General features: G+C 36.2%; 1 protein-coding gene and 3 non-coding genes across 4 annotated transcripts in view; 3 read left to right on the top strand and 1 right to left on the bottom strand.

Moving 5' to 3' along the window:
* LOC127847658 (uncharacterized) overlaps positions 1 to 25,796 on the bottom strand; it is a 138,960-nt gene that overhangs the window by 69,612 nt on the left and 43,552 nt on the right. The window contains 13 exon segments of the mRNA XM_052379713.1: positions 3,614 to 3,743; positions 4,353 to 4,468; positions 5,219 to 5,383; positions 6,433 to 6,559; positions 7,543 to 8,160; positions 11,735 to 12,376; positions 12,777 to 12,944; positions 14,687 to 14,925; positions 15,190 to 15,424; positions 16,482 to 17,108; positions 22,086 to 22,231; positions 24,819 to 24,872; positions 25,202 to 25,490. Coding sequence (XP_052235673.1) covers positions 3,614 to 3,743; positions 4,353 to 4,468; positions 5,219 to 5,383; positions 6,433 to 6,559; positions 7,543 to 8,160; positions 11,735 to 12,376; positions 12,777 to 12,944; positions 14,687 to 14,925; positions 15,190 to 15,424; positions 16,482 to 17,108; positions 22,086 to 22,231; positions 24,819 to 24,872; positions 25,202 to 25,490 — 3,556 coding nt within the window.
* Positions 200 to 281, top strand: Trnas-gcu (transfer RNA serine (anticodon GCU)). Its single transcript has one exon. It is a non-coding gene; the product is annotated as a tRNA-Ser (tRNA).
* On the top strand, positions 1,697 to 1,778 carry Trnas-gcu (transfer RNA serine (anticodon GCU)). The gene has a single exon. It is a non-coding gene; the product is annotated as a tRNA-Ser (tRNA).
* Positions 2,557 to 2,638, top strand: Trnas-gcu (transfer RNA serine (anticodon GCU)). The gene has a single exon. It is a non-coding gene; the product is annotated as a tRNA-Ser (tRNA).

Raw genomic sequence — 25,796 nt, 5'->3', positions numbered from 1 at the left:
ATTCAAAACAAGACTGCAGAAATTGTAAATTTAGACAGAATCAAAGTAACATGAAGTACGGTAAATAAACAACGTAAAGACTCAAATGAAGTAAAGTCGATACTAAATGGAATATAAATTGTTATTCAATTTGACAAAAACAGTGGCCAAATGATATGAATTAAATAGCTTCACCAATCAACGCAATATACTTCAGCAAGACGTGGTGGCCGAGTGGTTAAGGTTATGCACTGCTAATGCATTGGGATCTCTCCGCGTGAGTTCGAATCTCATCCTCGTCGGATTATTTTTATGCATTATTTCTATACATTATTTTTAATGTAAATGCATAGATGCTAATTCAACGTTTACAGATTAGTTTGGCGATCGACTTCGAACTCATTGGGGTCTTTCCGCGTGAGTTTGAATCTCCACTTCGTCGAAAAACGTTCCAAACATTTTTTTCGACTGATTGGTTTCAAATGTTAAGACCTTAAAATTAAACAAAATATAGAAGACGAGATTGCCGAGTGTTTAAGGCAATTGGCTGAATAGATTTGCGTCTCGCCGCTTGAGCTTGAATCTGATTATCATCGTTCACTTTTAAAACATTTTATTCGTTTAATATACACAAATGTTTTATACTTATTCTAAGATATTCAATGCTTTCAATAAGACGAGGCGGCAGAGTGATTAAGGCGATATGATCCAAATCCATTCGGGTACAACCGCGTGCGTTTTTATTTCATCCTCGTCGCTTATGTTATATATTTTTTTTACACGGAACATTTGTTTCCAATGCAAATGTATTACATTTCATGGATCGAACAAAGGGGGTGGCCGAGTGGTAAATGTAATAGTGAACCAGACAACGGAGGTTTCCCCTCGAGATTTCGAATCTTATTCTCGTCGATTTATATTGTTTAATGCGACTTTTTGAAGGATTTAAACAGGTATGTATATTAATGGACGCAACATGTGTTCAAATACCAGCACTGTTTTGCGGTAGTTTCAAATTAAGACGAATAAAAACTTTATCGATTGAATACTTTATTTTAGGAAAAATCGATCGAATTTTAAATCAAACGCGACGTTTTGTGCTTTTTGTTTTGTTCCGTGATGTGATAAATTTTATTGAAGTGAAACAATCACTTATGAGGGTTCGTGTACATAATATATGTGTTTGTCTCGCGTGGTGCACTATGGCCATTTTTCACCATCAGTCATGGTATCATAATCTTAGTATATTAATGACGTTTACCGTTCACAGATGGCAATTATCAAAACAGAATGTTTAACAAGACTAAAGAAATAGTAAATATAAACAAAGTTACATGAAATACGGTCTTAAACTCAATAAAAAACTCGAAGTGTCAAATGAAGTAAGCGATTGTGAAAACCTGAAATCATATACAAATTGAATCACATACTTTATTTGTATTGCCATGTTCTTACTCAGAACGAATTTTTACGTGAAACTACAAACATTGTGAACTATAGACCTATGTGATTTAAATGCATGATGCCTGAATCCTTTGAGCATACTGTAGATATATCCCATTTGATGTGTGCTTCATTCTTTCTTATTTGATAAAATAGTTTGCGCATTTTCAAGAGGTTTAAAAAAGGTGCTAACCTTGTCATTAAATTTGGACAACAAAATGATAATCTGATAATATTGAACTAAGCTCAACGATCCACTACCGCACATCAAGTAGACGAGGTGGCCGAGTGGTTAAGGCGATGCACTGCTAATGCATTGGGGTCTCCCCGCGTGAGTTCGAATCTCATCCTCGTCGTGATATTTTTCATTAATAATCAATTTATATATGTGTACATATACATGTAAATGTCACAAATTCAACGGATGAAATCAGACGAGTTGGCCGAGTGGTTAAGGCGATGCATGTGAGTTTTAATCTGACCCTCTTCGTTTAGTTGTTAAACATTTTACTCGCTTTTTCGACTCATTTGTGTTATAGGTGAAGTCTGAAACGTTAAGAGCAATCATATAGACGTGGTGGCCGAGTGGTTAAGGCGATGGAATGCTAAACCATTTTGGAATACCCGCGTGAATTTGAATCACATACTCGTCGATTTATTTTGAAAACATTTTATTATAACATTTGATTTTAAATGTCAATGATTAAAAATAATTTAAAATGTATTGAAATGCGGCGGTCGATGTGGCCGAGTGGCTAAGACAATTCATTTCTGAAACAATTAATTGTACTTAGTTGCTATGTATGTTATGATACATACTAGTAATAGGCGTGGTTGCCGAGTGGTCAAGGCTAATGTCTGCTAATCCATCGAGGTTTCCCCGCGTGAGTTAGAATCTCATTCTCGTCGTGTTCTTTTAAAACATGGTATTATTTACATTTGTTTTAAACTTTTATTCACAGTAGCTCAGATCAATCAAGCAGACGAGGTGGCCGAGTGATTACGGCGATGGACTGCTTATTCGTTTGTTAGTTTGAGTCTTATCCTCGTAGATAAACGATCAACATACATGTATATTATAATCTGTTCAATTGTTCTAAATATTTATACTTTAACTCTAAATAAACGATATCAGACGAGGTGGCCGAGTGGTTAAGGCGATGCACTGCTAATGCATTGGGGTCTCCCCGCGTGAGTTCGAATCTCATCCTCGTCGAGTTATTTTTTTCCAAATATTTAATACTACCGTTCGCCGAATGGTTTAGGCGAACAAGTAATCCATTGGGTTCTCCCCGCGCGGGTTCGTTTCACACCCTCGTCGATTAACGTTTGACTCGTTTAAAATTTGTTTCAACTATGAATAACATAAATTTATGGTTTAAAAATGCCTCTCCGTTGTAATTCCAATGCAAATAAGCTCCAAATCGGTGTTTATATACACTTGTATCTTTTGTTTGCTTTTAATTTGAATCAAAATCTTAGGTTTCTATTATTAACATTCACTTGTATTTTGTGTGATTATGTCAGCAGGGTTAGGAGTGAGGTTTAACAAACATTTTACTCGGTTTAACCCCCTTCACCGATTGCTTTGAATTAACCGTTATACGTCGGTGTCCCAAGATTTAATAGTTTATGTGTCGTTTTGGTTTTACAGTATTGTTCTATATTATGTTGTCTCTAGTGTTGCAATATTTCTATTTTAATAATAAGCCTCGCTCTGTGAACATACGGTTTAACCCATTTATGTCTAGTGGACTCTCCCGTCCTTCTAAGTTGGATCAATTTATTTCCAAACTTAGGGATGTCTAGTATATTTATTTATATATTTAGAATATTTCTTAAATAAATTCCTGTAAGCAAACAGCGCAGACCCTGATGAGACGCCGCATCATGCGGCGTCTCATCTGGGTCTACGCTGTTTGCCAAGGCCTTTTTTTGAGTCGCTAGGCATAAATGGGTTAATGCATGTAATAACAGTGTCGTTTCGGATTAGGCTGTACAGTCCGCACAGGCTAATCAGGGACGACTCTGCTGTTATTGTATTTTTCGTTGAATGGAAGACTGTTCCTGACAAAAATCCCGTTTAGACGGAATGTGTCGGACTGCACTGGCAAATCTGGGACGACACTTTACGCACATGCATTAAGCCCCATTTTCACAGAGCGAGGTTCAATTAAATTCTCCGGCTTACCTGTCGGTCTTCATATCAGACATGGCTCGCCCGAACAGCGTGTTACGGTCGTAGTCGTACACGGGGTCAATGTCCGTGCCGTGGGTCTTGTGCGCAGCCACCTCGCGCTGGTTGGCTAGCAACGTCAGACCTGACCGGAAACGGAAGTAGACAGTAGAAGTGAACGGTAGGGTCATGCATACAGCGTTTGATTTTTGTATATTGATACCATCAGTGCATTGAATACGAACAACATTCAGATATTCGTAAGCGTAGTATACTTGTGAATTATAGAAGTGTAAACATACGAGGGCGCTTGTTAACATAACAATGGTGATTAGGACGATTACGATCGACACTGATGTAATACTGATGACGATGATAACGATGATGACGATCCATATTAAAAAGAGATAAAACTTATTATTTATTCCCTAAAATTCGTCATCAAAAATGCATAATAAAAATCGGTTAGACAAACTATAATAATCGCAACAACTCCAAAATCATCGTGATGGTGCAGTTATCTGTAGATTTGTGTACACCGTTTGTTGTTTGGTTGTTATAACAGGCCACACTATCATTTTTTGCGCTATCGAACTAAAACTCGGCTAAACTAAGGTACGTATCATATCAAAGACTTATAAAATACATGTATTTTATAGGTCTCTGATCATATGTACAATAACCTTTGTATTGGCAAACGACAATATCTCTGAGCCTCATGTCGCAGAGGCGCCAGTGTCTCTCCGTCCATTACCTATTTCCGGGTGCCAAGATACGTCTACGGTCTGCCACTCCCCCGCCTTGAACCCTGGAGCCGCCACCGTCCACGACTTCCGGCCTGCCCGCACCGTTGCGTACAATCGACCATCTCTGAAACAGAGATGTAAAGAATCAATATAGACTGTTCAGTTATAAAGCACACAAACCGTCATACAATGTGGGGTACTCGGGTAGAACTAGTGTTTTATTAAGTAGTTAGGTAAGCAAATTCATATAACTTGTTTTTAACAAAATTACTCACAAGTAATTTCGCTTTAACAGTGATTAAACACTCACTAGGATTATGTTATTTTATTTCGAGCCCCATTGAATACACTTCAAAATTAGGACATGACAAATTCATTAAAATAGTTCGATAGCTGTGTTTATTTTTCTAACCCCAAACGCCTTCAGAGTTCAGTTTGACGTAAATAATTGTATGCGATAATATCATGAACATACGATCGCGTGTTTACTACTAAATATATTAAGTTATTGTATTTCAACTGAAAATAATATTGGGTTTATTGCAAATTATATTAGATCTATTAAGTCAATGCGATGTCATTTGCAAAGAATGAAAGTATGAGTGGAAACAAAAATGAAGATGAAATAAGGAATGTATGAAGGATAATTTTTATTATTAAATGAACAAAACGGGCATTTTCCATGAACTTTTTAAGCGAATTATTTTCCGGCGCTAAGCAAAAACTGTTTTATCTACGTGTAGAAAACGGAAATGAGCACTGATTTTTACAACCGAGAACACACAAATGGGCAAACTATGAAATTTTATGTAAAAACGAAGAGGATGACTGTTGAATTTACCTGTAAAACATGGAGAGGGGCAGTTATGTTTACCTGTAGAAGACTGACAGAGGGTAGCTGTCAAGGAAGTACATGTTGTTGGTGAGACGCTCCGGTTTGGTGGCGAAGCGCAGTGTGAAACCATGGCGACAGTTGTCAAGGTCACCGTTGCACGTGAGATTTTCGCCCATGTCGATGAACTGACGAGTGCCATTAAGCCTGAAAATCAAGATGAACTTTACAATCAAATATCTTGATCTTGTATTTGCTTGATTGCAGCGATATACACTGGATTATTTTTAAGCCCATTATAAATTTAGTCAAACAAAATAAATTAAAACCCAATAAATTATGTTAGCATAATACTTTATTTGGACTCAATATTATAATACTACTTATTTTTAATCAAATAATCGTACATTAGAACAGATATTGATTCAAAATAATAGGCGTTTTTGCCGAAAGGCAAACGCGATAGACCGGGTATCCATTGTATTCTTCCCGCGTCAGTTAAAATCTCATCTTCGTCCAGTTGTTAAATGTTCAATTATTTATATTTATTAACACAACTTCATACTGATTTAGTATTTGTATTTATCAATATTATGTGTATATAGCGTTTCAGCTAAGGATTTAGCGGGAACACAACATGCTTAGGAGCAAGGAGATCTTTTTACATGAAAAATCGTAAAATGGTATAGTTTGTATACATTGCAAATGACTTAACCTATGTATGCCTAGCGTCTAGGAAAAAGGCATTGGCAAACAGCGTAGACCCAGATGAGACGCCGCATGATGCGGCGTCTCATCAGGGTCTGCGCTGTTTGTTTAAAGGAATTTCTGTAAGAAATATTTAAAATATAGAAATAAATAAACTAGACTTTGGAAATAAATTTATCCAATTATAAAGGATGGGAGAGTCCACTAGGCATAAATGGATTAAAGCTGCTGTTTCCACTTAAAAACGTGTATGCAATCATTCAACATGCATTCCATGAAATATGTTGCTCGTTGACAACTATTTTTTTTTTAAGTAAAAGCCACTTTATACTGTTTCGTCCATATAGAGACGTCCATAGCCAATAATAACACATTTATATGTGTCTGTATTTACAAGAACAGGACAAAAGTGCGACGTTTTTAAAAAGGATTGGGTATGGAAAAAGGAATGGATGGTACATGGTATAAGATGGTAAGGATAAACAATAGAGGGAAACCACCCTAACGCCGCCATTCCGCCCAACCCCGCCATTTTTAGTTTAACACACCTCACTGCTTGTGCCTTCAGCCCTTGAACCAACGTAGCGCCACCCTTCAGGCTGATTCTCCTTCCGGTCTGCGACAAGACGCCGCTAGGGGGCATCTTGCTGAACTGGATTATCTCCTGTACAGGCCCTGTTTAGAAGAGTTATGGGGCTTTGTCAGTACTAATGAACTTGTGTTAGGTTAATATTTTATACACGATTTTCTTTTAATATTTCGATTTGTTTTAGCGAAGTGATTGCGAGTGTCTATACCTGTTAATGGAATTTAAATCACTGACAATAGTTAAAGCGGAGTGATGTTACAGATATGCATAACAGATACATGACTTCTGTTGGTTTTATATAAGATTGAATTCTTCTTTTGTTAGTGCTGTCACACATCAACTGTCCTAACTGCACAAGTAAAATGTTACTTCTACTTATATGTGTCGCGTTCTAAGAAAACTGGACAAAATGCATGTGCGAAAAGTGTCGTTCCAGATTAGCGTGTGCAGTCCACACAGGCTAATCAGGGACGACACTTTCCGCTTTTATGACATTTTTCGTTTAAATGAAGTCTCTTATTAGCAAAAATCAAATTTAAGCGGAAAGTGTCGTCCCTGATTAGCCTGTGCGGACTGCACAGGCTAATCTGGGACGATACTTTACGCACGTTCATTTAGCCAAGTTTTTTCAGAACGCGACTCATATGTATACAATACAAAGAAAAGAGTCTGTCGTGTATGTGATTTCCATATAATACAATCGCTGTAAAGAGAAATAATATGCAATGGTTTATACAAATATTCAGTGTTCCTCATTTCAGTGATGATATTAAGAACAAGCCCATCGACAATATCGAAATAACGTAAATGACGAACTTCGTGCGAAAGTGGGTTTTATGCAATTTGCGGCCAGCTGAGCTCCCGTCAAGCCCGCAAAGTCGCGCAGTGTGCACAGTCTGGTCTGGAGCTACCATGTTCGCTTATGAGACCAAGAAACCTGAAGCGGACAGCGCAGTGTCTGATTCACCCGCGCTTACGCACAGTTTGGTGTGGAGCTACGCTGGTAGCATATGACATAAGACCAATTTCCGCATGACTCGGGTCAAATCCGAATACAAATCTTAAAAACCTTGGTATAATCCTCTCAGCTTTAATGCATCAAGACTGGCGTGCCAAAATTGTACTTCATCCGCCATCATCTCAGCAGTGCCGGCGACGGTACTGTCCGAGGACTTCCCAATGTACACATTTCCGGTTCCCGACGCATCGTTCATGTTAACGTCGAATGGCGCACTGTTTCTGCTTATCAGTTTGCCGTCAAGATATATTTCTAATCCAGAGTCGCGTTCCCATGACAACACGATGTTATTCCAGGTGTTAACATTTAATTTATCTGAGGTCACGTTCCATACTTTCCCTTCAGAATGAAATTCAGCAATTAATTTCCCCTTCTTCAAGTATAACGAATACGTCGGTCCCGCCAAAAAGTACTGGTCGCTTTTCAAACTTTCCGGCTTCAGAAGCATTGAAATCGTCAACCCGTGATTGCATAGGTCTATGTTCGCAAAGCACTTGTCCATATGGTTCCCTAAATCGACGTAGTCGCCTTGTCCCCGCAAAGAGACCGCGTTGCCGACGGGACCGGGTACCAAACTGGATCCTCGTTCTAGAGTGACACGATAACGAGGGTGATACACGGTGTCGTTCAATGCCGTTTCCATGGAGAATGACTCATAACCCACGTGATCTGTGATGGATATATAACACATGTTGGTCGTCGTAACAGCACTGAATAACTGACATATATTTTACAGTTTCAGTTAATAACTAAATACCCACGACATTATGAACATGTAACCTGTTCTGATGAGCACGAATCGTTATTAAAGCGTTTCAACTGGCGATCACGGAGAAGACAGTTTTGATAAATGAGACATCTTTACTGTCGGGTATTTTGTACATGTATATTATAAAACTAACTTAAGTCTCGGCATGAGATTTTATAAGTTACTTAAAAAAAAAGACGCCATGAAATTGCATAAATATAATTGCAGAAAGAAGAATAAATGCAGTTTTTATACACATGTATAGTAAAGAGAAAGGCGAACAGAAAGGAAAGAGTAGCTCACCTAACGTAAGTCAAGTCATTCATCCATGAAAACTGAAAACTGAAAGAAGGTCAAGGGCAATATAAATCATACTACAAAAGCTCAGTTGATACTTAATAGTATAGTTATCGGATATATCCTATTACATAACACATATTTCGTTGATTCTTGAAGTTTGGAATGTGGCGAATTAAACATATGGGTGGTCGTGTTGGGCATCCTAACGGTTACACAACACATACCGGTACTATGTATGCGCAATATTTTTAAGAACTAGCAGCGTAGAGAAATTGCCATATATCAGATTGGTAAACGTATATATTTTAAGTTGTAACTTTAAAACACCATTCTAATAAGATATTAAACAAGAAACCGTCGGAGACGGATGATGCTCCACAAAGTTTTTTTGTCACAATATTGCACTATATATTCAGATAAAAGGAAACGTCTTGAGGGCACAGAAGTTGGGGGGACAAGAATTTTTTAATAGAAATTTTCAAAGGGCCATAACTATGTGAAAAATCATCCGACCAGAACCCGCTGATAATATGCACATCTCCTCTTGGTAGTGAAGCTTCTCATAAAGTTTCATTGAATTCCGGTCATTAGTTGCTGAGAAATAGCCCGGACAAAAATTGTACACGGACGGACGGACACACGGATACACGGACGGACAGACGAAGCGGCGACTATATGCTCCCCCCAAAATAAATTTGGGGGAGCATAAAAAATCTAATTATGTGTACACACGAAATCGTTAATAATTAAATAAAGTAAATATCCTCAGCAATTTGTGAATGAATGTGCTATTTTTTTGCATAATTGAACTGATACTGCACATCATATTTTAATGCTTTATCATGTTATAACGGGTTGGTCATCAAGTTTTGCAGATATTAAAAATACATTTAACCATGCGTTACGTTAGTAAGCACAACATTGAACTATATGATGTTCTTTTCTAAACTGTACAATTGTTCATCAGATAATGTTGAACTTTGTTTAACAAAATTCTCTTGCGGTCTATTGCTTGCGCATCCATGGCTGCTTTAATAGTTTCTTTTACGTTTGGAAACAAAATTGAATAGTAAACACAAATCAAGTTAAATGAATTAAACAGACAGAATGTGTATTTTATGATGTTACAACTGAGCCGCGACTTCGTGCGGTTTAATGGCACTCTATCATGAAATGAGTCGTGTTCTGAGAAACTGGGCATAATGCATGTGCGTAAAGGGTCGTCCCAGATTAGCCTGTGCAGTCCGCAAAGGCTAATCAGGGACGACTCTTTCCGCCTAAATTGGATTGTTGCTAAAAAGAGACTTCATTTAAACGAAAAATGTCATAAAAGCGGAAAGTGTCGTCCATGATTAGTCTGTGCGGACTGCACAGGCTAATCTGGGACGACACTGTACGCATATGCATTATACCCAGTTTTCTCAGACCACGACTCAATTAATCAGAAACAATGCGTATTGTATGATGTTACAACTAAGCCGTGACTTCCTGCGGTTGAATGACACGTTATTATGAAATGATACTTGGCTAGGCAAAGTAAGAAGAGAACTTCTCGTGCTTCATAAGTTAATAAACAACATGCATCGTTCAAAAACGCATATAGAAATACATTGTAAACTAACTAGTATCATATATCTTATCTAACGACAAGTTTACGTTATTGCTTAAGTTATACGCTAACAAATAGGCGTTTGTAGTAATGGACAAGTTATGTGAACATTACTAACAAAATGCATAAACTTAATGAAATAGGCAACCGTGTTCTTGCTTATAAATAACATTCATGATTGCAGGAAAACAGTGTTTAATGTAAATATTCCCCGTCATGCTTCATAAGACGGATTTATGATAACGAAATCTTCCTCCTTATTTCATAATCAGTGCCAAAAATGACCAGGGCAAAGCTGATAAAAAGCATGTATTAGTAAAAACAACAACAAATGGTTAAAGTTTGAAGATAATTTTAAATTGCGTTACTTCATGGAATAGCTTAAATATAATTAGCTTATTAGTTTGAATTGGTTTATATGTTTGCTGATATATGTCAGGTTAACAAAACAACCCTGGTTTGCTTCAACTTATTGACACATTGTACACAACAGGGTTCAGACATATGCTGATATTGTTTTAGCTTATAAAGCCTAATACCCTCCCTATTTCGAGAAATAATAAGACAGTAACTCGTTATTTATACGCAATTTAGTTTGGAACTGTCTGTCGTGACATGCGTTGAGGTTGTTAATATAATATACAATAACAAGCAAGCATATAAAAGCTACTAACTAAGCTGGTAACTAACCAGAACGGTGTCTATGCAGACAACATTTGCACAATTCACGTTTCCATGTAACAATAGCCTTAAACTTCTAACATAAAACTGCCACTAAACCATGCGACTCGTGCTCTTAAAACTTCAAAACAGATTACATGAACAAAATCAGTGTACGAGTATATGTGACATAACAAACAAAACTTTATGTGCATAATTACAAATACAATACTACTGATTATAATTTAATGATACTGTGCAAAGGGGTTTAAAGCATGTGCGTAGGGTCGTCTCAGATTAGCACAGGCTTATCAGGGACGACACTTCTCGCCTAAGCCTGAATTTTGCTAAGAAGAGACTTTCTTGAAACGAAAAATATAAAAGCGGAAAGTGTCGTCCCTGATTAGCCTGTACAGACTTCATTGGCTAATCTGGGAAGAAACTTTACACCCCTTTTTCACAGAAACGGACCAATTGTATGATACTGTGCAATGGTTAAATCTTAATGCAAAATGATCAACCATATTCGCACAAAATAGGTTAAGTATATGATGAAATCAAATAACGATAGACAACTTAATTTACACGCCATCATTAATGTTATCATCAAGAATATGTTTTTTTAAAAGATAATTGTATTGTTGATAAAATATTGGATTAAATCATACGCGTAAATATTTGAACGACATTGCCAATACCAACTATCAAAAAGGCATCGCATATTCGATTAACATCATATGCTGTCTTTGAGATTGATTCCAAATTTTAATAAGCGCGCACAGAATTAACACATTTTACTAAAACGAATGCTGTTATCACTGTGCCAAGTTTCCTTGGTGACATTTTTCGTGAGTAAGTATTTAAGTATGGTACCCTCATGACCCCAAAAAAGCAGTGCGAGAACCAATCAATCATGCTTTACTTACCGCGAAGAAGGTGATTAAATGCGATCAGATAGCTTCTCCTGGCATACCACACTTCCAGCTCGTCTATAGCCATGTTCCCATAGCTATAACTTTGACCTCTGACATCGGTTGGATTCGGTCGGCCAACGTAAAAATGGCTGTCGTCAGATCTCGAGGTTTCCGGTATAACGCGGGAGTCCGCGTGATATTGCTGATCGTAGTCTATAAACAGATCCATTCCGAAATCCGGGTGCCACGAGAGTTCAAAGAAATGCCATTCCTTTTCTGATACGTTCGGTATTCCTAATCTCCACGAATGTTGCATGTGGTTTATGGTGAAATAGATGAGCCCCTGGTTGCTAAATATCTGAACACCATCCTTTCCAGTTGATAGAATGTACATGTTGTAATTGTACCTTTCTATGTTAAGCCAAAAGAAAATTGAAATCCCAAACTTACAATGGTCAAGATTGCCCAAGCAAACGTCATTGTTTGTACCGATATCAACATATTGTTGGTTGCCGTCAAGCTTGAGCGCACTTTTTACAACGCCGTTTTCTAGCAATGGATATCCGTAAAGCATAATGCGTAAGGACGCCTGTTCAAGACGTCTTCCACCGTCAACTATAGAATCCATACTGATGACAAAATGGTCCGGCTTGCCTGTAATATAATTGCACTAAACTAACTCATACCAATTCACATTTTGTCGCGTGTTGATTATAATTATCACACATCAACTGTATTAAAAACATGTATGTTTTTATTGCCATCGAAACATTGAATAATTATTGAACTATTGAGAACATTTTAGCCTCATGTTAAAGGATTTAAAAATCAAGAATACCGACTAGTTAATTTGACGTGTTACCCAATCGTGTTTTGTTTAAATATTATTTTTTGTGGTTTGTGTATCGACATATTTCCTACAGATACTATGTCACTTTCTTTGAACAAAATTCTAGCCGAGGATAACGAAACATTAACTCATGATAATGCTATTGGGCTTTCATTTTTCTATTAATATTCACTAATGTATTATGTAAATATGGTAGTAACCTACCCCTCTGAATGTATCCGAATGACATAAGATAGTCACGTGACCCTTCCCAGAGTTCCATCTCATCAAATATGGCGGCGCCATAAACGCTCTTGTTTCGACCAGCGTTGTCAATGCCAAGCAGGAATGTATTTGATCGGGGTTGCGTGGAATCAGGTGTTGATGTTTTCTCTGTTTATAATATAGAAGATAGTGTTAGATTTAAAATTAAAATGGTTATTAATCTGACTATGTTTTTCCGGGTTTATTATGTGACATATAACGTCAACTCATCTAAAGTCGCGACTACCGTAGATTCACGGATTTTGTTTTTGTCATGTATCCGGTAGCGAGATTTGTTTCTTCATACGCAAGCAAAAAAAATGTAAATGAATGTTTATTCTTGAACGCCTAAAGATTTTCGGTTAAAATAGGCGAACAGTGTAAAAAAGTAAATAAGCATAAAAACTATATTTTCTTAACGCCAATAATACCCGATCATAGATTTAAATGCATTATTTAAATTCAGATTTCATGATGTTTTTTATCATCTTCTGTTGTTGTAAGACACCCATACATGGTAGTGTTACGCTACGATCTTAAATGAGGCAAAAACAAGTTTAATCTTGCGTTTCTGAGAACTTGAAAATTAAGCTGTTTTTTTTGTTTCTTTTAGGAAGAAGACGACATAAACTGTAGAATATTAACCTTACGTCTTTGGTCTTGGTAGGAGCTAAATTGACGAAACAGTATTCCTCGTGTTGATAACATTGAGTCATGTCTAAAAGTAAAGAAGACCAAACGTGTTGATAACCACATGTGTTATTAATGTGGATGGGAAAGGTATATGAAATTATTCTCGGTTTGATAAATACGCTATAGTATGGTTGAATACGTGTTATTTAGAAGAGAGATTATGGTAATGGTTTAGCGCGTATAATGCACGGGTTTTGTGTGCATGTTTTAGCGCGAAAGCGCACGAGTTTTTCGTTTTGGGGTATATATGATTTGCACATCTATTAAGACGCCATTCGAGGGTTGTTTTTGACAGGCAAAGTTATGGAGCAAGAAAACGAAAGGGTGATATAATAATAAGATGTAATATATGCAAAACACAAACATGTTTCGAAAAAAGTTTACAAGACAAGTCTCTATAGCTGTTTCATAGATGAATAGAATATATATTTCCGTAATGTATCGATTTTTGATGTTACATTCTTAATTCACAATTGGAATACCTGAATAGTTTAAAGATATGTTCTCATAAATTTTCATCCGCTTATTATCATACCACCTCATATATCGCACACAACCATCGTGCTGAATTATATTCGAAAGTCCTGTCAAATACAAGCACTCACTCCTATTTTGTCTTTGGTTTATCATTTGTTTGATAATGATAATGATGATGATATGGGTTATAAAGATGATGAGATTTTAATAGTATTTTGAGAATAGAGAATAATAAATTTACTCATAACTATGAGTAAAATTTGTTTAAACACGTCACCCAGTTTTATATTTACAGGTGACCATTGTCAACCTGCAGTGTCCTCGGTTTAAAGCCAAACCGTGACACTCATTGGTTATGGAAGTGTGGCTTTCATTTATGAAATATTAGCACCGGAAACCAAAGTTAACGTTTCAGTTTATTTGACCTAATTGATTTGGCATGATTGCTCTTCCTTACCAGGAATTGTTGTACGACGTCATACCCGCGAATCAAAAGTAAAAACAAAATGGCCGAATCCTGATGTAGCTTGATGTAGCTTTATATGTAACTTTTGTATATGCCAACTTATGTGCAACTAAATAATTTTTTTGTGGCTACATTTGATCGCGCAAAGCAAAGTCCGATTCCATAAATTCATTAACAAGACGAATTAGCTGAAGCATGCATCGGTAAAGATCTTTGTATGATTAAATATCGCTACCATCTGCATTGACGTCCCTAGCAATCATTTTCCCGTCCAAATATAGCGTCAGGCCGTCCTCCAAAGACCACGTGACCTCTAAATAATACCACGTGTCGGGCGTCACTGATGATGTAATCAACTTCCATAACTGCGTTGACGTCTCCGCCGTGACCATCAACTTCCGGTTTGCGACTGAGATCTCGATCCCGTTTATTGCGGATGATATGTATACCATTTTGTCTTCCATTTTCTCAAGACTAAAATCATATGAATGGTCTATTGTATAGAAACGAGTAATTTACAAGAAATTTCGGAAATGTAATGCATGTATTTTAACATATGGTCAAGAAATAGAGGCAAACATCACAAATATTTTGGTAATTATGTTCAATTTTAGTAAAAATATTTTGTAAGCAAACGGATTCGAAAACGGTCCACACTAAAACACAATGCATGATAATTATTGATAATATCTTATATTGATTTAGTGTTGTTTGAAATAAGTTTCTAGCAAATCTCACTTTATCCAAAGTGACAACAGCATCCCATGATGACACAAATCCAGATCGCTAAGGCAACCGTCCGCTGCACGAAAATCGATAGTCTGACGTAGACCGTTAATTCGGACGGCCTTTCCGATTTTGCCCGGAATTAGGACCACTCCATCGCTCGTTCTGATTGGTTCTAACCGGTTTTTGTTCTCTATGACACCGCTGGCGATGGCTTCAAATCCGTAAAATTCGTTCTTTGGTTTTCCTGGAGCATATATATGTTTATATTGAATAATTAATGTACGTTAAACAAAAAAATTCAATCGCGCATACGTATGTTGAATATGTGGAAATGATCGATAGTTCATAACCAACTCATATTGTGACAACCTATTTGTGTACATAGTACATATACGTATTAGTGTTCTCAATATATGAACCAGGTGCTGAAACACCTTTTGATTGAATATTAAGTACCACAGAAAGCATGTGATCAATTAATCGCATATTGTACGATATTTGATCACAGATGCTCACTTTTGATCTTTATAGAGATTTAAAGAATATGAAGAGTGACAAATGATAGAGCGAGAGAGAATGTCTCCACATTTATGCATACTCTCGAAAGACATTCGTGTGTGTTTATTTGTTTGAACGGACGATGCTTACGATGTTTATTTGTTAAAAATAGCCATTAGTTTTTAAGTAATATTGACTTGGTGTATAAGAACACTACAGGTGGCTAAAAGATTCCTATCTTCTTTGTTTTATACCACAATCGCCTTCCTTAATATGGAGGAAACGCTGTAGGACTTACAACTAGTTCATGAAACGGTTGTTATTAGTTTTAAAGGGCATCTAAGATAACAGATTGTTAACTTCAGACACAAGATAAATTATTGTTTAAAGAATTGTTATCGTCAAACATTTTCAAGCATTCAAGTATTCGAGCAAACAAATATGTGAATAATTAACACATATAATAAAGGGTGCACACTTACACGTGACACAAATAACTTGATCCAAAATTTAACTTACCGTTAAAGTTATGCGCAACCAGGCAAAGGAACGTTAACCTTTTCCCCATCAGAAGCAAAGTGAAAATGGCTTTTGCAACCAGCATAAAACGAGAACAGCCTGCGAGTGTCTCGCATTCTTTTCAGGTTTTATGCTGTTTGCTGTCCATCAGTTACTAATAATTGGAAATGAAGCCTTTAAAACTTGAATCTAGTAAGAAATATCTTTAATTAAATTAACTTTCTGGGGGACTACACATACGTCAAAATATGTATCTAAGTGGTAAAGTGTAAAATACAGCCTACCTCGGGCTATGTAATCCAGGCCCAGAAGTCTCTGTCTGTCCCCGTTGTACAGATGAAGGTCATCAACCGTGGCGGCGGCGTACCTCTCGTTGTACATGACTGTGTTCGCACGACCGATGTAGAAATTGTTGTATTTACTGGAATATGCGACGCGAGGAGAACTCGCATCCTGTTTAACCGCCATTTTCTGATTGACATAGACCTCCAGACCGGACGTTGGGTTCCACGTGATTTCCAGGAAGTACCACGAGCTCGTTTGAAGGTTTGCAACTGACGCATTCCAGAGTCGATCGCCGCTTTGAACAGTTACATACAGACGCTTTTCCAACGTGAAAATCGAGAACCCGGCTGTACCTGATGCCATAACGTAGGCATTGTTTTCCATTTTCGCGAATTTGATCCAAAACACAACGGTAAATCCGTACATACAGACCGTCGTGTTTCCCAAACAAGTGTCCTTAAAATCCACAAACTCGATGTATTCGCCTGCACCTGGTATTTGGATCGCGTTTCCGATCATTCCCGGGACTTGCCGAAGTCGCCCTCGAGTGTTCGGCTCAAAATCGGTCGTTACTAAGTGACCCTCAGTCAAGTTATCCATGGGAATGTGAAATGAATATATTGGTCCTGCAATAAATCAATATTTAATGAAATGGCAAATACTAAAAATAAAAAGTAAAAACGTTTCAAGCTTGATTGGAACAGCCCCTGATGATATTAACCCATTTATGCTTAGTAAACTCTCCCATCCTTTTAAATTGGATCAATTTATTTCCAAAATTAGGGATGTCAAGTATGTTTATTTCTATATTTAGAATATTTCATAAAGGAATTCCTTTAAGCAAACGTCCTTTTTTCAGGACGCTAGGCATAAATGGGTTAAAAAAATTGAAAACAACAAAAGCAACAACACCAACATCTTCAACAACAAAAGTAACGCAATATGTTTATATTTTTAAGATACTATGTGATAATCTAATTCAATAACCGCGTTAAATGACACGAGTTTATAGGTGTTTGTAGTGTTGTTACGTTTGCCCGTCGACATAGGTATTTTAATGTCAGCGCTGGTGATGTTTTACACTTATTTTTCATAATAGGAATTGTAGTTAATACGGGAAAAAGCCCGCGAAGCGGGCGTTGACCGTTCATACATATGGAAATTAAGACATAAAATTACATAAGAATACCACATAGGGATGGGTTCCAAAAAAAATTGCCACGCGACATATATTTTCGCGATGCTATTTATGACCTTCAACAAATAAAAAAACACTTTGAAATATGCTAAATTACATGTAAATACATACCTCAGGAAAAATCATATCAATGACATCATAATTGTGTAGCGAATCGCACTAAATATTCTCGCATTACTTGTTTTTCTTCGCAACCGTTCCAGAATAACGGCATTACTCAATTATCGCCCCTAAATACTCATCTTCAGTGGGTATAAGCCGAAGACTGGTTCACTACATATAGTGACAGTCTTTACCAAACACAATTTTCGTGAACATAACCCGTCTTAAATATATTGCCGAATATCAGATTTCTGTCGAATTTATTTGCTTTGATCTTTTCAATAGCTTATTGTTATTATTATCCTGACTAATCACAAACGCTTGTTAAAAAAATATTTGTTTTAAGCATTATAGTTGGCATCTCTATTCTTCCAGTATTCTCGCGGTATTTCAACTACACCCTACTGTTTATTTGTCAGAATTCGTGACGCATTTTCCATTCGCTCTCAGAAAGAAGTTTTACGTGTGATCATGAGCAATAGTCTGGTTAGTTGTCGTTGTTATCCATCAGAGACACATTTATTCACAAAATTTTAAGATCTTCCGATCTAACTTTTTAGTCTTTTAGCTTTAATTTTAAACGTATTTACACCTCGTCTGCTCGCACTTTACCGATATTCCGAAAGGTTACATATCACTATAATAAGTTTAGGCCTAAAACCACAAAATCCGATACCGTTGGATTTTCGTACCACAATCTTACGTAAAAATTCTTTCAGATTCGAAATCAACAAAAAACATTTATAAATTGTCTGCATTATTGATCAAATTTTAAGATATTTGTTGGTTTTCCGTTTTTAGAAGCTATTCTGCCAAGGCAAGAGCTGGGCATCACACAATCCATTGTATCCATCTAAACTGACAGTTTTGGTTTGCAGAAATAAAAAAAGGAGGGATTCCTGAACTATCAAAATTTTCAAGCTAAACACACAGTTATTATCTGTGGTGATCTTTATTGGTTCTGTTGGTTTACTTGGATGAAACATGTGTGAACTTTTATAGAACTTTGAAAAGTCTATATCTGTCTATCTATAAACAAAAATCAGCTATGGTATAATAAGATCAGATGTGCAAACAATGTCAAAGGCTTGTTAAATTAACAATTTGAAGGCAATTATGCTGAAAAAATATGAAAGTTCCCATGCAAATTTAGTCTATATATTGACAAGTGTCTGCCAATAAATTTCAAACTAGTAATACAAAACTTACCACAAGTATGTAAAAGCACCTGTTGTGATCAATTTTAGTAAGATAGTGTAATTCTTAACAGTAGCAAATAGCTTGTTTAGTAAATGCCTAATGCAATTAATATGATTTCCTTTCTATTGTGTAATTAATAAATTGTTGTTACTTGTAAATCCATGATAATTGTTTTATGGCTAGTACAAAACCAGCATTGTTAATTTTGTAAAAGGTAATAAAATAACACCACTTTGTAATTTCATATACGTAAATATTCTTGTACTGTAGGTTGATGACAGTGTTTTAGTATTACTTATTTTGTAACTATTATTTTATGTGCAAATAAATGATGTGAAGTGTTTTGTATCTCCACACAATACCACATACCTTTTTATATGTGTACTGTGTTATGTGTTATTTGAATGTTAAAATAAAAAAATATGGATGATTTAACATGATGCATTCTAATATATGCATTCAAATTGAAACGATAGAGCTAAGTGTATGCAGTTTAGACTGTGATTTAAGAATTGCTACAAAATGGCTAGTTTTTTTTTGTGGCGACAAAATTTAAACTATTCAACAATAGTTTGCGAAAGAAAATTAGAAACCTGCAAGATACCTGTATTTATGAAATATTTAAATTGCGAAACAAGTATGTTGTTATGCTGTTACACATAATTATACATTGATAATAAATAAGAAGACAATTGGCGTTGTTAACGTTTCCCAATAGTAGAAATCATTCTTCTGATGAAGTCAGTGGTATACAGACGAAAGCTCCAGGCATGGCTTTCAATACGTAGTGTGTGTTATTTGACAGTCTAAAACTTATTGGATTAAAAAAAAATCCTGTCAAATTTGTCAATCAAAATTGATTTGACACATCACATGAATTTGATTATGTTAAATCAGTGTACTGTATGCTAAATGCAACTGCTTTAGCAAGCTGTCAAGTTGAATTGAGACATTTGATGAAACAAGCTGTTTCCTGGGTAGGACCATTACTTAGTGTCTATATGGCGTACCATGACGTCGAAAGTCTACAAGACCTTCTAGGTAGAACGAGAAATGTACTTCGACGTACAATTTTCACCGACCCTTGAGTGTTAGCCAATAAGAAGACACCTTACATCTGTTGCTTTTAGAGATATTTGGCATTGAACATTATTATTATTATTATTTATACCAAATTATGCAACTATCGACCGCTTACGCATAGATATTGTGCGTATTTATTAAACATTATTATTATTATAATTTATACCAAATTATGCGACTATCGACTGCTAACTCATAGATATTGTGCGTATTTATTGACCTGGCGTGACGGAATTAACCTCTGACTTATGCAAGTTATGGTTATCACAAAATACGACCAACGGGGAGGTTATTATACATTATTTATCCCGTGAATTTTTGGTAACTGTTTGGTTACCGTTGGGGAATTTCCTACACAGTAATGCGCTGGACGGTCGTGATACTCCGCCCCGCATGATCAAAAAATACTCACAATATGCTGAATAGTTTTAAAAAGGTAACAATTGAATCTTCTTCAAATTTATATATAATCTATTTCAATACTTGAAACTTCTATGTTTTTTTTTGCCATTCTGATATTTTTATTCATTTTGTCCTCAATTAAAAAAGAGATTTTAAACATTTATTATGAATAAATCTGAAGGAAAAGCGGCTCAAGAGACAAGTTTTTTATTGGCTGTTCAGAAAATGTGTACGTCGAAGTACAAAAATGTATGTCGAAGTACAAATTTTACTTTGACGTACAAATATATACTTCGAAGTGTATTTTATATGTGAATGTCGACGTACAATTATTGTACTTCGACTTACATTTCTCTTTTTACCTTGTAGGTCTTCTTGACTTTCAACCCAAATGTTACGCCATAGTTTATCTTTAGGGTTATCTTAAAAATGCACCCACTTAAGGGATCAATACAGAGACCCCCCAGTGACTAAGCCAGTTAGCAGACGCCCCATCCACTATACCACAGCCACCGAACCAGCTTAAAATTCCTGTGGCTAGAAAAAAAAGATGCTAGATCTTTAAGCTAGGAACATGTCACTCGTTTTAAGATTGATTTTTTTGGATGCATTACTTAATTATTGCAACAATTATAATATTTTGAACACAATCATGTCCATATATTTATTAAAAATACATGGTTATCAAAAAACTTAAAAAGCTTTTGCCCGTAAATTAGGTAGCACCCATAATCATATTAATAAATTCGAAGTCAATGAAGATGAGCACAGAATTAAAGTAATTTAGTATGTCATGACAAATGTCATCGATCCAAACAATTTATACAATACGCATATTAAGCTCAAATAAAATAATTGTCAACATCAAAAACGACATAACATAGTCACTAAGGAGATGACATGCTAAATAAACAAACACTGTTTAATACACACAGAAGAGAAAAATATGGACGCCGTAAAGATCTTGTTCTGCTATTTTTACAGCTAAAGACGTTTATTTTCGTTGGTGATTTTCCTTTGTACTGATTATGGTAATATAAATAAATAAATAATTCTGATGTAGCATGATCAAATCTTATTTGAAGATGTTCTTTTTTTACAAATAACTTCAAACAGACGTGGAATATGGTTCCCGGTTACCTCACCACTGGTTTGTCAAGTTTTTAAATGTTTTTATTATTTCATGAACATCAATACATCTATCAGTGATATTGGACTTAAAATGTGGTTTTTGAATTAAACAAAAAATGGAAAAGAGCATTGCTTCACTATAAACTTTGAAACCATCAGGTCGCCGTGGCGTAGTGGATATGGTGTCCGCCTAGCGACCGGGAGGTCATGGGTTGGATCCCCACTGTGGAAGCGTTCTTTAGATCTTCACCATAGACACCAAGTACTGGTTCTAGGCCCAGGAAACGGACTCAAGAGCGTTTCAAATAAGCCTTAGGCTTTTTATAAAATCGAGCTAAAATAAATAGGTTTAAACTAAAACCATAAATAATGAAATAATGGTTTGAACGGCATGGGTTGTACAAAAATTATGCTCGGAACTAGTCCAATATATGCGCTGAGCTTGAATATTTAAGTACATACACTTAAAGCTGAACGTTTTGTTTACCATTTTCCCTGAGTTGCTTCTCTGACAGTTCTGTTGCCCAGAACTGGAATTCGTCCACTGTGATGGCGCCAACAGCACGTGACCGCGAGACGTTATTTGATTGGCAAATAATGAAGTCATCCACCGATGGTGTACGTTTTGATGATCTGCAATATATTAATTTGCCGAATTTGTTTAATGATCATATATTGATAAGTATGAAACAAATATAGGAACGATAAGAAGTAAGAAAGATGTTCACGTGAAAAATGCTCGTTATTTTGATTTATGCAGTAATACATTGTAAACCGAGCTCCAAATGCATTGCATACCCCGTTCCATTGCGATCAACACAGCTTATATCATGCTTTTATGTTTGAAAAAAACTGGTCTTGTATGTATTGTGTTGAATTGGCAATTGCCATATATAAAAGACCAGTGGACAAGAATTTCTCTCTCTATGATTCCTGAGTTGTAACCTTCCTTCAGAAATCTATATAGTTAACCACCGATAGTCATTCTGTGACCTCTACAATCAGGTTTCCCCAAGAAATCATTGAATGGATGTCTGGTCGCCGTGGTGTAGTGGATATGGTGCCCTCCCCCTCCCTAGCAACCAGGAGGTCATGGGTTTGATCCCGAATGTACTAGCGTTCTTTAGATCACCCCCATAGACACCAAGTACTGGTTCTAGTCCCAGTAAATAGACTCGGGAATGTTTCAAATAAGCCTTAGGTTTTCGATGCAATCGAGCAAACATAAATAGGTTTAGACTAATGGATGATGGGTCTAGACGGGCTGGTATTGAGAGGAGTCTCCCAAGCAGTGTCGTTTATTAACTTCTTTTTAAAGTTCAGACTGTAAACAAAAGTATCATCAATCCAATATACAATGTCAACTATATGTAGTGTTTCCCTTTCATGTTATTTTATTGCAAAGGTTTTCATATTATTTTTGCTAGATCCAGTTATTTTGAGTGAGTCCTTACAATAGCTTGACTTAGATGAAGTAAGACGCCAATTTGTTTAGTTGTCGTCGCGCGATGTTAATTTACAGGTATAGGAACTTCAGCCGGGAGACTATATATTTGGATATTTATAAAATAACTTATTTATATAGCTCTCTGTCCGTGCGTTTATCAAACAGTGTACCTCTTTGATAGTTTTTTGTTTGTTTAGTATGTTAACTAAACGTGTTTTTGAAACTTTTTACGATTCCATCATTTTATTAGTAATTGCATTGACAAACAAAAACGTTTCGAATCTGCATTCAACATGCTTTTGTGTTTCTTTTTGTTAAATTAAGTTAGTTATCGCAGACGTCTTAGTTTGAATAGTAATATGGGGAATTAAGCAAAATGATACAAAACTCAACCTCGAATACTAAAAATCGCGCGGGTTTTGTTGGAACTTCAAAGAAGAAAGTTGGTTCCTAAACTATCAAGCAATACATGCTGAACGAAAATACATAGCAAGGAGTAGGAAAGTAACAATCCATCCTTTTGGGAGAAGTGTTGTAAAGTTGTCCTTTAAAATATCAACTACTTTGATATATAAATCATTTTTATTTTGCTTGATGATTGATTGAAATGTCTTAGTCAAAAATGCAAATAATACATTATTTAGGAATCATCATCAAGCATTATTATTTCATCACTAACAGTCATTTATATTAAAAAAAATAATGACAACATGCACATGAGTTGTAAAGCCATTGAAGACATCATACCATGAAACAAGAGCAGAACTTGTATAGAACGTGTATATGCCTTGTTGAGAGTATGATAAACAAGATTTCATGCAAAAGTAATTTATTAGTATGTGACGATGCCAGTAAAGTGCATTTGATCTTTTTTAATGATGACGTCATATCATACTTACGTTAACGTCAACGCTTCCGGACGTCATTTCAAACTTACGTTAACGTCAACGCTTCAGGACGTCATATCAAACTTACGTTAACGTCAACGCTTCAGGACGTCATATCATACTTACGTTAACGTCAACGCTTCAGGACGTCATATCATACTTACGTTAACGTCAACGCCTCAGGACGTCATATCATACTTACGTTAACGTCAACGCTTCTAGACGTCATATCAAACTTACGTTAACGTCAACGCTTCAGGACGTCATATCATACTTACGTTAACGTCAGCGCTTCAGGACGTCATATCATACTTACGTTAACGTCAACGCTTCAGGACGTCATATTATACTTACGTTGACGTCAACGTTTCAGGACGTCATATCATAATTACGTTAACGTCAACGCTTCAGGACGTCATATCATACTTACGTTAACGTCAACGCTCCAGGTCGTCATATCATACTTACGTTAACGTCAACGCTTCAAGACGTCATATCATACTTACGTTAACGTCAACGCTTCAGGACGTCATATCATACTTACGTTAACGTCAACGCCTCAGGACGTCATATCATACTTACGTTAACGTCAACGCTTCTAGACGTCATATCATACTTACGTTTACGTCAACGCTTCAGGACGTCATATCATACTTACGTTAACGTCAGCGCTTCAGGACGTCATATCATACTTACGTTAACGTCAACGCTTCAGGACGTCATATTATACTTACGTTGACGTCAACGTTTCAGGACGTCATATCATACTTACGTTAACGTCAACGCTTCAGGACGTCATATCATACTTACGTTAACGTCAACGCTCCAGGACGTCATATCATACTTACGTTAACGTCAACGCTTCAAGACGTCATATCATACTTACGTTAACGTCAACGCTTCAGGACGTTGCCCATACACAGTCCCGTTAAGAGGATACCTTTATTGCCAAGAAATGAAGTTGTGGGTGTCAATTAATTTGGAAAAACAGTTACCACTTGCAAATGTTGACACCTTATCATAGTGCATTGACCGTCATTATTGAACACATAAAGATATGTTTGAAAGTGATTGCCAAACAGATAAACGTAGAGCTAATTTGAATGGCTTTAAGATTTTCCCATAGAATTAAATAAACAACTCCAGAAAAAAAGCGAACGTTTGGTTAGAATATCACGAAAAAAAACTTGTCAACAACCAAACAAATTAAACAAACATATTAAACGTTGTGTATATTAAAAATGGTAGGGTGGGAGCTTTTAAACTTACCTAACTGTGTACATGCTTTCATATGCCGCTTTGCGACCATTGATGTACAAAGTGAGACCTTTGTCTTGTCGCCATGTTGCCGTCACGTGATACCATTTTTGCGCAAAAACGTTGTTAGCTGTCACGCGCCACTCATTGCCGGTTTTCATGCGGAACACCCATTCCATTCGGCCGTGTTCGTACATCATTGCCACACCGTGCGAGTCTTGTCTCTCCCCGCCATTGGATAAGAAAACACTCTGGCCACTTCCGAGACGGTCTATTTTGAGCCACATCGAGAGCGTATACCCTGAAAGAAAAGAGCATGCTTTCATAACTCAATCTAATTATTTATAGTAGTTCTCGTTTTAAATTGCTAAATGATAATTCTCAGTTGTCAGGTGACAATTGTTGAATGCTTACTGTTAGCAATAATCTGTTTATTTTTGGCGATTGTAATTTTTAGCGCGAACACATATGCTTGATACAAAGACTTCAGATGTTCCAAAATTTTGAAAATAATTCATACCGACAATTAAACTTTGAAATCTATATTTAACTTATAACATATGTCAATATTCAATAATGATGATTAAACGCAAATATGTGTTTGAAA

This window comes from Dreissena polymorpha, chromosome 10 (assembly GCF_020536995.1).
Source record: "Dreissena polymorpha isolate Duluth1 chromosome 10, UMN_Dpol_1.0, whole genome shotgun sequence".
NCBI classification, from domain to species: domain Eukaryota; kingdom Metazoa; phylum Mollusca; class Bivalvia; order Myida; family Dreissenidae; genus Dreissena; species Dreissena polymorpha.
This window is presented reverse-complemented; position numbering and strand designations above follow the sequence as displayed.